This window comes from Mobula birostris, chromosome 18 (assembly GCF_030028105.1).
Source record: "Mobula birostris isolate sMobBir1 chromosome 18, sMobBir1.hap1, whole genome shotgun sequence".
NCBI classification, from domain to species: Eukaryota; Metazoa; Chordata; class Chondrichthyes; order Myliobatiformes; family Myliobatidae; genus Mobula; species Mobula birostris.
The window spans coordinates 45,909,382-45,924,408 of record NC_092387.1 but is presented as its reverse complement, the minus strand read 5'-3'; the positions used below and the strand labels follow the sequence as shown (position 1 = coordinate 45,924,408).

Here is a 15,027-nt window from a genome sequence, read left to right as displayed (position 1 = left end):
AAGCTCTGCAGTTTCCCCTTGAACTATTCTTCCCGTTTCAGATACTGTTTATAACCTACCTCAACAGCATTTGCTCATACCGATTTTTACCCTGACACTATGAAGGCTTGCTTTGTATGTATGCAATTCAGTTACAGGTCAGCTTTCGGCTTAAATAGACTGGATTTAAATTGAATGGCATGAATTTAGGAACAAGGAGCTACATCTTATTTGGTCTTTCTTTACAAAATTATAGTCCTTGCTTATAGTACAGCTGATTTACAGCCCCTTTTCTAGTAATCAAGGACCAAAAAACATTAGTCAAAGGATGATGTATTCAATTTCATCAGTAGTACCAAAAAGAGTAACAATTAAAAATTTTAGAATTATAAAGAAACACTACAAATATTTTATCTGCAGTATACTGGTAATACACTTGGTGATCTTGCTGCCCTTTCAGACGTGCGGCAACCTCAAATTTTTTTAAATGCATGCAAGCATAAGTATATTCAAATAATCCATGGAATTTTGGACTAACTTTTATGATCAGTTTACAAATTCTCAGATGAAACTTGCTACATCTAAAGGCCTTGTAGCACACAATCTTTAAAACATCGTTTTAGAAAGCCACAACAGGTTACTGTGGTAACCTAAAATCACTATTCTGAAAGTCCTAAGTAATCAAAGGTTGTACAGCGGTCCACAAGACACCTCCAAATGTTGAAATTACTTGTTTAGTTTGCACTATAGTACTTAAAGCCTCAATGTAACATTCATCCTCATATCAACTGCCCATCACTTGAAAAGTGCAGAAAACTAGTGGATCTCCTCCGTAGTGTTATGATCTTACTCCATGAATATATAATTTCTGCGAAGACTGGTAGATTCCATGATCTTGCATCAATTAACTTCATGTGTGGACTCATTTGTTTAAATCAAAGCCTAGCTGAAAGGGTTGCTCTCATTTTCACTAACCCATTCATTTTTCAGATGATACTAAGTTTAAAAAAAAACATTGTGTTGGTCACAATCCATGGCTTAAACATCAGGACCTTCTGGTGAATCTTCCTCATACCCTTGAAGAGGCCACTCTCAAGCACTGGATGATTCTTTTAAAACAAAAAGTCTTGATCCACTCAGCTGGCATTTATTTAAAAGAGCAATTATGTCAATCTAGCAATTCTATCTGCTACTTAGCTACATTATTGATGTTCTATATATATGACACATGAAAATAAATTAAAACTCAGTTTGGAGAAAAGAATACCTAATATCAGAACTGAGTGTATTGTAGAACAGCATGGTCACTGCCATGAACTTCGTTAATTTAATAATAATGAGGATTTTGATGGATTTGTTACCTCACCCAACAAACATGTTGAAGGTTGCCAACTTACAAATTCTGATTGAAGTAAACTCAATCCTTTCCCATTCTGACAATTTCGAGAGGAAGTTGCAGTGTTAGCTTTGACAAGACCCCTTCCCACCACTGGGGCCACTTGTCCAGTGTATGTAGGTTTTTTAGTTGGCTATCAGCTGATAGGAAAAGTAATGAATTCTGCACGAGCAGTAAACATGGGCCAAAAAAAAAAGGGTAGGGTATTTTTCTCTGGAAGCATTCACATTACCACAATACTTATCAGTAGTAGCTTAATTAATAGCACTTGTCAAGTTCCACTCCAGGGACAGCAGCACAAAAAAAAATGATACTCCAATACAGCAAAACTAAAGCAAAGCTGATATTGTTTATTCAATATTTATGTCATTTTAAGTGAAGATAAAACATCCCATGGAGCCGTTTTAAAGAAAACCACAATGGATATTATCACTAACCTGCATTAATTTATCCTGCACTCATACAGCTGACCTGGTTGTACCTGCATAGTTATTTCACAGAGTCTGTGTTAAAATTGTTTACTTATTAAAATGGACCATAAGACAAAAGAGCAAAATTAGGCCATTCAGCCCATTGAGTCTGCTCCACCATTCCATTATGGTGGTTTTCTCACTGTTAGCACCAGATAAGAGGTACAGAAGCCTGAAGATACACACACAGCAATTCAGGAACAGCTTCTTCCCCTTTGCCATCCGATTCCTAAATGGACATTGAACCCTTGAACACTAGCTCACTTTTAAAAATATATAATTTCAGTTTTTGCACAATTTTTAATCAATTCAGTATATGTATACTGTAATTGATTTACTCATTTTTAAAATTTATTTCTTCTATATTATGAATTGCATTGAACTGCTGCTGCTGTTAACAAATTTCACAACACATGTCGGTGATAATAAACCCGATTCTGATTAATTATCCCTCTCAGCACCACCCTCCTGCCTTCTCCCCATAACATTTGAAGCAGATTCCTCAAGAACCTATTAACCTCCACCTTAAATATACCCAATGACTAGGCATGAGCAGCAGCCTGTGGCAATAATTTCCACAGACTCACCACCCTCTGGCTGAATAAATTTCTCATCTCTGTTCTAAATTGACATCTCTCAATTCTGAGCCTCTGTCCTCTGGTCCTAGACTGCCCCACTATAGGAAGCACCCTCTCCACATCCACTCTATCTCTGCCTTTCAATATTTGATGGCTTTCATTGAGAACGCGCGCCCCCCCGCCCCCATTAGTTCTAAACTCCAGCAAGTACAAGCCTAGACACAGCAAAGTCCTCATGTTAACCCTTTCAATCTTTATTACTTAATTACACTTTATTCATTCTGCCTAAGTGCATGGCTGTGCACTTCTCTACACTATATTCCATCTGCCACCTCTTTGCCCAATCCCTCATCTGCCCAAGTCCTTCAGCAGATTCTCTGCTACCTCAACACTACCTGCCCCTCCACCAATCTTTGTATTGTCTGCAAACCTGGCCACCCAAGCCATCAATTCCTTCATCCAAATTATTGACATATGATGTGAAAAGAAGCAGTCTCAACACCGATCCTTATGGAACACCACTAGTCATCAAGAACCAACCAGAATATGCCCCATTTATTTCCACTCTTTGCCTCCTGCCAGTCAGCTAGCTGTCTTGCAATTCCAGAGGCCTCTTGTTAAGCAGCTTCACATGCGGCACCTTGTCAAAATCCAAATAAACAACATCCACTGACTCGGTCTATCCTGCCTGTTATTTCCTCAAGAATTCCATCATTAGTCAGGCAAGATTTCCTCTTCAGAAAACCGTGCTTACTTTGGCCTATTTTATCATGTCCCTCCACGTACCCCAAATCTCATCCTTAATAATATGGCTCCAACATTTTTCCAACCACTGCAGTCAGGCTAACTGGATTATAATTTCCTTTCTTCTGCCTCCCTCCCTTCACAAAGCTTGGAGTGACATTTTCAATTTTCCAGTCCTCTGGAACCATGCCAGAATCTAGTTATTCTTAAACCATGCCTCCACAACCTCTTCAGCTACCTCTTTGAGAAAGCTGGGGTGAGTCCATCTAGTCCAGGGGACTCATCTACCATCTGACTTTTCAGATCCCCAAGCACCTTCTTAGTAATATCAAAAGCACTCACTTCTTCCCCCGACACACTTGCATATCTGACATTCTGCTGTTGTCTTCCACAATGAAGACCAACACAAAATATTTAAGCTCATTTGCCATTTCTGTCTCCCATTACCACTTCAGTTATTTTCCAGCAGCCCAATAACCACTTTTGTATCTCTTTTACTCGTTATATATCTGAAAATAACTTGCACCTTCTTTTATAATACTAGCTAGCTTACTTTCATATTTAATCTTTTCTCTCTTTATGGATTTTTAGTTGCCTTCTGTTGCTTTTTAAAAGCTTCTCATCCGTCTACCTTCCCACTAATTTTTGCTGTATTATATGCTCTGTTTTTTGCTTTTATGCTGTCTATCACTTCCATTTTCAGCCATGGTTATCTCATTCTCCCTTTAGAATAATACTTCATCTCTGGGAGACAACTTTCCTGCACCTTTTGAGTTGCTCCTAGAAACACCAGTCATTGCTGTTCTGCTGTCATCCCTGTTAGTGTCCCCTTCCAATCAACTTTCGCCAGCCCCTCTCTCATGTCTCTGTAATTCCCTTTACTCCACTGTAATATTGATACCTATGACTTTATATTCTCCCTCTCAACTGAAAGATGAATTCTATCATGATCACTGCCTCCTAAGAGTTCCTTTGCCTTAAGCTCACTAATCAAATCTGGGTCATTACATAACACTCAATCTAAAATTGCATTTCCCCGAGTGGGCTCAACTATAAGCTATTCTAAAAAGCCATCTCCTTGGCATTCTACAAATTCCCTCTCTTGGGATCAAGCATCAACCGATTTTCCCCAATCTCCCTGCACACTGAAATCCCCCATGATTAACCTTAACATTGCTCCTTTTACATGCCTTTGCTATCACCCATATTCCGGCTACTGTTCAGGGGCTTGTATACAACTCCCATCAGGGTCTTTTTACCCTTGCAGTTTCTTAACTTCTATTCCAATGTTACCTCTAAGGATTTGATTTCATTTTTACCAACATAGCCACCCCACCTCCTCTACTTGCCTTCCTGTGCTTTTGATGCAATGTGTATCCTTGGCTGTTAAGCTCCCAACTATGCTCTTCTTTCAGCCACAACTCAGTGATGCCCACATCATACCTGGCAGTCTCTAACTGTGCTACAAGATCATCTACCTTATTCTGTATACTGTGTGTGTTTGTTAGGCAAGATACGGAAACTGGAAGATCTCGTCTTCCTGACAAATACATCTGATAAGTGTCAAGGAACTGGAGTGCAGCTTAATGCTCATACAGGAAACTGAGGAAATGAAAGATTAGCGCTACAGGGAGAAAGTTGCCCCTAAGTTGCAGGAGGCAGGCACCCGGGTGACTATTATGAAAGGGAAAGGAAATGGCAGTCAGTACCAAGTACCCCCGTAGGCCATTCCCCTCAATAAGTATATCACTTTCGATGCTGTTGACCTAATGAGGGGAGGCACAGTGACAGGTCCCTGGCATGGAGTTTGGCTCAATGGCCCAGAAGGCAAGAGGGGAAGAAGAGGAGCACAGTAGTGTTAAGGGATTGCATAGTTAGAGGAGCAGACAGGAGATTCTGTGTATGTGAAAAAGAAACCTGGGGTATTTTGCTTCCCAGGTGCCAGGAATGTCTCAGACTGGGTCCACAACAGTCTAAGGGGGGTGGGGGGGGGGGTGGGGGGGCGCTGAGCGGCCAGAAGCAAGTATTTTGCACTAGCTTTCACTGTAGAAGACACCAGCAGTATGCCAGAAATTTGAGTGTGCCGGGGAACAGAAGTGAGTGCAGTTGCTACACTAAGGAGTAGGTGTTTGGGAAGCTAAGGGTTTGTAGGTAGATAGGTTACCTGGACCAGATGGACTATGCTCCAGGGTTCTGAAGGAGGCAGCTAAAGAGATTGTATAGGTATTAGTAATGATTTTTCAAGAATATCTAGATTCTGGACAGTTCTGGAGGACTGGAAAATTGCAAATGTCACACCACTCTTCAAGAAGGAAGGGAGGCAGAAGAAAGTAAATTACAGGCCAGTTAGCCTGAACTGAGTGGTTGGGAAGATGTTGGAGTCAATTGTTTAGGGGGGATTTCAGGGTACTTGCTAGGCTCACAATAAAATAGGCATGGTTTCCTTAATGGAAAATCTTGCCTGACAAATCTGTTGGAACCTTTGGGGAAATAACAGGCAAGATAGACAAAGGAGAATCAGAGGATGTTGTGTACTTGGATTTTCCAAAAGCCTTTTGACAAGGTGCTGCACATGAAGCTGCCTAGCAGCAGGCAGAAGTGGGAATAAAGGGGGCCTTTTCTGAATGGCAGCCCGTAACTAGTGGTGTTCCACAGGGATTGGTGTTGGGCGCACTTCTTTTGTTACGTTGTATTGTCAATATTTGGATGACAGAACCGATGGCTTTGTGGCCAAGTCTGTAGACGATACGAAGATAGGTGTAGGAGAAGGTAGTGTTGAGGAAGCAGGGAGGCTGCAGAAAGACTTGGACTGATTAAGAGAATGGGTAAAGCGGCAAATGGAATAGTGTCAGGAAATGTATAGTCATGTACATTGGTAGAAGGAATAAAAGCATAGACTGTTTTCTAAATGGGGAGAAAATTCAAAAATTCCAAGGTGCAAAGGGATTCCCTAAAGGTTAACATGCAGGTTGAGTCACTGGTGAGGAAGGAAATTACAATGTTAGCTTTCATTTTGAGAAGACTAGAATAGAAAAGTAAAGATGTGCATTATAAGGTACTGGCAAGGCCTCACTTGGAGTACTGTGAGCAGTTTTTGGCTCCTTATCCAAGTACGTGCGGACATTGGAAAGCATTCTGAGGAGGTTCACAAGAAAGATTCTGGGAATGAAAGGGTTAACATGCGAGAAGCATTTGATGGCTCTGGGCCAATTCTTGAATGAGGGAGGACCTCATTGAAACCTACTGAATATTGAAAGGTCCAGATGGAGTGAATATGTCATACAGTGGGGGAGTATAGGACTAGAAGACACAGCTTTGGAACAGAGGGAGTTTTATTTAGATGATGATGAGGAATTATTTAAGGCAGATTTTGATAGGTCCTTGATTAGTCAGGATGTGAAATGTTGTAGGAAGAAGGTAGGAGAATGATGTTAAGACACAAATGGGTCAGCCATGAAGTGGCAGAACAAACTCAATGGGCTGAATGACCTATTTCTGCTTACATGTCTTATTGACTTCCAACTTTTCACCCTCCACCTTTAGAATGCCTTGGACCCGATCTGAGGCATCCCTGAGCATGGCACCTGGGTGGGAACACAACATCTGATTGTGGGTGTGAAACAGACAAAATCTGCTTTCTGCTCCTCTAACTATTGAATCCTCTACCATTTCAGCACTGGTCTTTGTCCCTACCTTCCTCTCTGAGCCACAGAGCCAGACTTCTGGTACTACATCTTCCCTCTCAAACAGTACTAAAACAGTATACTTATTGAGGAAAAATGGCCACAGGGGTACTCTGCACTGGCTGCCTACCCCCTTTCCCTCTCTTGACAGTCACTCAGGTACCTGCCTCCTGCAATATAGAGGCCATTACCTCGCTGTAGCTCCAACCTATCAACTCCTTATTTTCTCACATCTTCTGAAGGTCATTCAGCATTAGCTCCAGTTCCTTAACAGCCTCTAAGGAACTGCAGCTCGGTGCACTTCGTGTAGATATAGTTATCTTGGAGACTGGAAGTCTCCCAGAGTTCACACATGTCACACAAAGAACATACCACTACCTCTGGACCCATTCTCAGCACACTAGTTATGTTCTAACAGAAACAAAAAATACTTACTAGAAACTTAGTTAAAACATTTGGTTCTACTTGCCCAAACCAGAGGCCCACTCACACAATGGCCACTCTGCTCACCCCCCACTTTTTTTTAAATATTGGTGCCACGTTGATTGCAGCCCCCAGAAAGCAGCCAAAAGCAGCTGAGCTCTTATAAAACCTAGAGGTGCATCACCAAACAAATGACCTCTGGTGCTGATTGCTTAAGAACTTGAAGGCATAATTAAATAGAATCCTTTATAATCTCTAGTCTTTAGATTTTCTTTAAAGTGTCTCCAAAGGAGAGAGAAATGCTTCAAATAATCTGACAGCCTTTTGTCTAAAATGAGGGATTTGGAGCTTCATTTTAAAATTTCCCTCTTCAATATCTGTTTAAGCAGAAACCTAGACCTTGCATTTTCTGAACCAACAGAATCCTGGGAAATCATAACCAATGAATGGCACACCAAATTCTTTAACTTATAAATGTCAATGGAAATTCATAGTAAATGATCATAATAATCTTTCTCAATTGGATAGTGCCATATTTTTATTTTAAAAGAACAGTCAAATTCATTCAAAATACCAGTGCATGTTCCAATAATTGTGAACATACCTCTAGTTTAAAACTGAAAATACAATACCTGCTGCTGACAATGGATGGGAAAGCAATTGATTTCAGTTTCTTTTCATCTGCTAAGGTCAAGCAATTCTTCACAGTTTTTTCCAGTTGCTCTTCACATTTATCCATTCCCCATTGTGGGATATTACAGTGAATGATGAATTTGGCTGGCAGTCCAGGAGCCTGACCCAAAACAGCTGTAATAGAAACAAAGAATTTAATACTTATGAACTCAACAATCTAAAAGTTGTTGGCAAGGCAGTAACCATTCCCAATTCCTTAAAGGGTCATATGATCTACTCCAGCTTCAATTCCTTAAATACTGAAAACATAACCTGAGTCACTTCCCCTGTTCCAGTTAAAGACTGCGCCAGTAAGTAGCAATTCAGTGTGCAGTTCGGATGGGAATCATCAAATACTTCGTTTAGGACTACTACAGCTGAAATCCATAGTCACAGCCATGGATACTTCAATAAGCAGCATCATCATCTTTAAGATGTTTTAAAAAAATCTATCAATATTTATAATTGGTGGACGACAGACAGTGCACTGGGGTACTGGTATGATTGAACTGCAGATGCGTCAGACCTCCACTCCTGACTATCCTACTGGCAAACATACAGTCTCTGGAAAATAAAATTGAAGACCCCAAGAGCAACACTGCAGTACCAGAGGGGCATCAGGCATTGCAGTGCACTTCGCTTTATAGGAGCAAGGCTGTCACCCACCATTTTGGACACAATGCTACATTCCAACATTCATGAAAAAGACAGCAGCTTTTTCCCAGGGCTGAAATGGCTGCCACAAGAGGGCACAGGATTAAGGTGCTTGGGAGTACGTACAGAGGAGATGTCAGAGGTAAGTTAGTTAGTTAGTTGTTGTTTATTTTTTAAAAATGCAGAGAGTGGTGAGTGCGTGGAATGGGTTGCTGGCAATGGTGGTGGAGGCGGATACAATAGGGTCTTTTAAGAGACTTTTGGATAGGTACATGGAGCTTAGAAAAATAGAGGGCTATGGGTAACCCTAGTAATTTCTAAGGTAGGGACATTTCGGTACAACTTTGTGGGCCAAAAGGCCTGTATTGTGCTGTAGGTTTTCTATGTTTCTATAAAGGCATGTCAGCCAATTCTTAAAAAAGTAGGTTTGGTGAAGTATGGTTTATGATCATAGTGCACAGATGGCCACACTTTGGACAGTCCAATCACTTGGCTGTACTTCGACTCCCAGCATATAGGCAGAGACTAATTATCGCAGCACCAGTGATGAAGACCAAGGAGGATTTTGTCTCAGTCCTGATCACACGACCGGGAAAACCTAGAAGTCAAATATCTTTTTTTTAAAATCTATTGAGGGAATTTTCCACCATCATTCTGGTAGTGGTGGACATTCAACCTCAGCTCAATGTCAGGCAGGCACCGGAAGAGCTGAGCACCATAATCAATAGGCATGAAACAGCACACCCTGACGTCTTCCCTATCATCGTAGGGGATTTCAGCCAGGTCAGCTTAAAGAAGTTTCTAAACTACCAATAACATTTCATCTGTGGAACTAGAGGAGCTAACACACTTGTCTACTGTTATACCATGATCAGGAAAGCTTACAGTACCATCCCATGCCCATACTTTAGGCAATCCGATCACCTGGATATACTTCTACTCCCAGCAAGTAGGCAGAGACAAAATACCGCAGCAGCGGTGCTAAGCACCAAAAAGGTATGGTTAAGGGAGGTGAAGGAGGGTGCACAGGACTGGTTTCAGTTGGTGGACTGGGCAATATTCAGGGATTCATCTTTGAATCTGAATCAATTAGCTACAGTCGTCACTGATATCAAACATAACTGACATACCTAAACCAAAAGCCATGGATGAACCAGGAGATTCATAATCTGCGGAGGGCTAGATCAGGTGGCATTCAAGACTGCTGATTGGGATATGCCTGGTGGCCGCTGATGGAGTAACAGCTCTCTGCTGGTGCTCCTAACTTACTTTTGTCTCCAACCTCTTGAAATACTACCGTTAGACGGGTTATTATATTACGACTACGAAAGCAGCTTTGGAAGCTATTCAAAAGCTTACTGAGGAGTTTCAACAGTTCAGAAAAGAAGCATCGGCTGATTCGCAACAAATCAGCACTGAAATTAAACAAATAAGTACGAAATTAGACGATATTCAAGCAACTCTAACAGAGCATGATAAGATGATAAAGGAACATGAAGCGGTTATTACTGGACGAGAGAATGGATGATTTGCAAAAGCTGTATGAAAAACAATCCAAGTCCAACAAAATACTGAGACAGAAGATTATTTATTTGGAAAACAGAAGTAAGAGAAACAACTTACGAATCTTGGGACTTAAAGAGCAAATGGAAGGAAATAATCCGAAAGAAGTCTTTGCAAACCTTTTGATGGAATTATTCCCTGATATTATGAAGTGTCTGCCTTTGATTGATCGTGCTCACAGATCGTCTATCTACGGATCGACTTCAAAATCAAAACCAAGATCAGTCATTATATGTTTCAAATAAAGGACTGTCTGATTCGTGATGCCTATGGAAAAGGTATGATTGACTACCAAGGTCAAAGGATTCGTATTGTTGAAGATTTTTCATCAGAAGTTATGGCATAACGTGTTAAGTTAAAAAAAGTTATGGCAGATCTACAGAGCCAAAATTTTAAGCCTTCTCTTTGTTTTCTGGCTCAACTGAGAATCACAGTGGAAGATGGATCATTTAAATGGTATTGTACGAAGGAGCAGGCACAAGAATTTTTAGACTCAAAAAAAATGACTATATATATATATATATATATATTTATTTATTTTGAATAGATAAAAAATCTTGCAAATGCAGAAATACTATATTTTTAAAAATTTATTGTTTAATATTTTTCAGTACAAATAATTGCTCTTTCTGTTTGATAAACCTATCTAAGCTTGTTTTTTTTTTACTGTATATTATTTAGTCTTGGTTGGAACAGTAAGTAACCTTGAATTCTTTGGTGAGGTTCCAACAGGCTTTCTAAGGGGATGTTTTCAGTGGGGGTAGATAGCGGTTGTTCTTTGACCGATTTTTTCTCTTTGGGAGGAGGGAGGGGGATGGGGAATTTTTTTTTTTTTTGAAGCTGATTTGGGAATCTAATCAATTGTGTTGCTCAGCTAATATCTCAATGTATATTATTTGGGTTTAATATACATTTCTCTGATTGATACTTTAACCTTTCTTATAAATAGTTTTAAAATGGATCAAGGTATTAATTTACTTAGTTTTAACGTGAAAGAGCTAAATCACCCCATGAAAAGTAGTAAGATTTTTGCCTATATTAAAAAACTTAAGGTACCAATTGTTTTTCTTCAAGAAACCCATGTACTTAAGTGTGACAATTCAGAAACCCATGTACTTAAGTGTGACAATTCACACCTTTTTAAATCAATGGAGAGAATCTCATTTCCATTCCTCGTTTCAGGCTAAAGCCAGACGTGTTTCGATACTTATAGATAATAAAGTTCCCTTTGTTCAACATAAAGTAATTTCTGATAGTAATTTAGTATCAGGGAAACTAAATAACAAGCTAAGAGTAATTGCCAATGTGTATGCTCCGAATATCGATGACCTAGGTTGCTTTGAGCGTTTTTTTTTTATTTTTGCCAGATCCAAGCCTGTACTCATTGGTGATGGGTGGAGACTTTAATTGTTGCTTAGATCTAGCTTTAGATTGTTCATCTTCTAAACTAATGATACCAAATAAATCAGCTGTGTTTATTAAATCTTTTTAATGAAATGTGGTATTATTGATGCTTGGCGTTTTTTTCATCCAGTAGACAAGGAATATTCGTTTTTCTCTCATGTCCATCATACATATTCCTGGATTTATTTTTTTTAAATTGATAGCCAAATGATTCCATCAGTTTGATCCTGTGAATATAAAGAGATTGCTGTCTCAGATCACGCTCCTGTGATCCTATCTTTAAGTCTCCCTGGTCTGTTTCAAACAAATAGGTGTTGGCGATTTAACTTTGTTAGCTGATAAAAAAAATTCTAAAGTTTATACACAGACAAATTACTTTTTTTTGAAGAGAATACGTTAGGGGAGATTTCTAGTCCTATCAGATGGGATGCCTTTAAGGCGTATGTTAGAGGACAAATTATTTCTTATACTGCAAGTATTAAAAAGCTAGTAAAGAGAGAAGTGATTTAGCTAATCACCTGAAACAATTAGACCCAAGGGTATGCCTTGGCTCCAGAACCTGCCTTATATAAAAGACATGTTGAAACTAAAACTAAATATGATCTCCTTTTAACCTATCCAATCGAAACTCAACTCCTAAAAGATAAAAAGTCGATTTTATATTCATGGAGATAAAACAGGTAAATTATTGGCAGATCAAATTAAAACCCTTATAGCTAAACAGCAGATTAAAGAAATATGCAAAGCTAGTGGTGAGAGGACAACTGATTATTAGAAATAAATGATACTTTTAGAGAATTTTATTCTAAACTCTATAGTTCTGAATCTTCTAAGGATAACACTGTAATGAACAACTTTTTAGACCAACTAAACATTCCTACAATTTCTGCCGACAACAGAAAGTTGTTGGAACAACCTATTTCTTTTGAGGAAATTGTTGAGACTATGCGCTCATTACGTTTGAGGAAAGCTCCAGGTCCAGATGGATTTTCTGGAGAGTTTTACAAGATCTTTTCCTCACTGCTTATACCTCATTTATGTTCAGTTTTTTCGGATTCATTCGTGGGGCAGACTCCCTCAATCTTTTTATGAGGCTTCCATTTTGCAAATCCTTAAAAAGAATAAGGATCCAACTGAATGCTCTTCTTATAGACCAATTTCTTTACTTAATGTTGATACTAAGATCCTATCTAAAGTTTTGGCCTATAGGATTGAAAATATTTTATCACCTGTCATTTCCGATAACCAAACTGGATTTACCAAAAATCGATATTCTCACTTTAATATTCGTCGGTTATTAAACGTTATTTATTCTCCTTCTAACATGATATCAGAATGTGTGGTATCCCTAGATGCGGAGAAAGCTTTCGACAGAGTTGAATGGAATTATTTATTTAAAACTTTAGAAAAATTCAATTTTGGACCCGTTTTCATTCAATGGATTAAATTACTTTATTTAGTTCCTTCCGCTAGGGTTATCACTAATTCTCATAATTCCAAACCATTTAAGCTTCAACGTTGCACTAGACAAAGCTGTCCGTTGAGCCCTTTGCTTTTTGATCTGGCCTTAGAACCTTTAGCCATTGCCTTTCAAGAATCTAATGATATGACCAGTATTTTAAGGAGAGACATTTATTCACAAATTCTTGTACGCTGATGATCTGCTGCTATTTATTTCTAATGTTGAGACTTCATTACCCTCTGCCCTTTTCTTTACTCTCCTGTTTTAACCATATAAACCATATAACAATTACAGCATGGAAACAGGCCATCTCGGCCCTTCTAGTCCGTGCCGAACTCTTACCCTATCCTATTCCCACCGACCTGCACTCAGCCTATAACCCTCCATTCCTTTCCTGTCCATATATCTATCCAATTTAACTTTAAATGACAACATCGAACCTGCCTCAACCACTTCTGCAGGAAGCTCGTTCCACACAGCTACCACTCTGAGTAAAGAAGTTCCCCCTCATGTTACCCCTAAACTTTTGTCCTTTGACTCTCAACTCATGTTCTCTTGTTTGAATCTTCCCCACTCTCAATGGAAAAAGACCAACCACGTCAACTCTACCAATCCCCCTCATAATTTTAAACACCTCTATCAAGTCTCCCCTCAACCTTCTACACTCCAAAGAATAAAGACCTAACTTGTTCAACCTTTCTCTGAAACTTAGATGAAACCCAAGCAACATTTTAGTAAACCTCCTCTGTACTCTCTCAATTTTATTGACATCCTTCCTATAATTCAGTGACCAGACCTGTACACAATACTCCAGATTTGGCCTTACCAATGCCTTATACAAATTCAACATTGCATCCCAACTCCTATACTCAATGCTCTGATTAATAAAGGCCAGCAAACCAAAAGCTTTCTTCACCACCCTATCCACATGAGATTCCATCTTCAGGGAACTATGCACCATTATTCCTAGATCCCTCTGTTCTAAAGCATTCTTTAATGCCTTACCATTTACCATGTATGTCCTTTTTTGATTAGTTCTACCAAAATGTAGCACCTCACATTTTTCAGCATTAAACTCCATCTGCCATCTTTCAGCCCACTCTTCTAACTGTCCTAAATACCTCTGCAAGTTTTGAAAACCTACCTCATCATCCACAACACCACCTATCTTAGTATCATCTGCATACTTACTAATCCAATTTACCACCCCATCATCTAGATCATTAATATATATTACAAACAACATTGGACCCAGTACAGATCCCTGAGGCACACCGCTACACACTGTCCTCCAATCTGACACACAGTTATCCACCACTACTCTCTAGTGTCTCCCACCTAGCCACTGCTGAAACCATTTTACTACTTTCATATTAATGCCTAACGATTGAACCTTCCTAACTAACCTTCCGTGTGGAACTTTGTCAAAGGCCTTACTGAAGTCCATATAGACAACATCCACCGCTTTACCCTCGTCAACTTTCCTAGTAACCTCATCAAAAAATTCAATAAGATTTGTCAGACATGACCTTCCATGCACAAATCCATGTTGTCTGTTCCTAATCAGACCCTGTCTATCCAGAAAATTATACATACCACCTCTAAGAATACTTTCTATCAATTTACCCACCACTGACGTCAAACTCACAGGCCGATAATTGCCAGGTTTACTCTTAGAACCCTTTTTAAACAATGGAACCACATGGCCAATACGCCAATACTCTGGCACCATTCCCGTTTCTAATGACATTTGAAATATTTGTCAGAGCCCCTGTTATTTCTACACTAACTTCCCTCAAAGTCCTAGGGGAATATCTTGTCCGGACCCGCAGACTTATCCATTTTTATATTCCTTAAAAGTGTCAGTACTTCCTCTTCTTTAATTGTCATACTTTCCATAACTACCCTACTTGTTTCCTTTACCTTACACAATTCAATATCCTTCTCCTTAGTGAATATCGAAGAAAAGAAATTATTCAAAATCTCCCCCATCTCTTTT

The 15,027-nt window shown here is 39.4% G+C and overlaps 1 protein-coding gene across 2 annotated transcripts in view; it reads right to left on the bottom strand.

Annotated features, from left to right (window-relative positions):
- Positions 1-15,027, bottom strand: part of macroh2a2 (macroH2A.2 histone) — a 56,893-nt gene that overhangs the window by 4,098 nt on the left and 37,768 nt on the right. For both annotated transcript variants that reach the window (XM_072282598.1, XM_072282600.1), the window contains exon 8: positions 7,906-8,080. In XM_072282598.1, the coding sequence (XP_072138699.1) occupies positions 7,906-8,080 (175 nt within the window). The remainder of the gene's footprint in view (positions 1-7,905; positions 8,081-15,027) is intronic.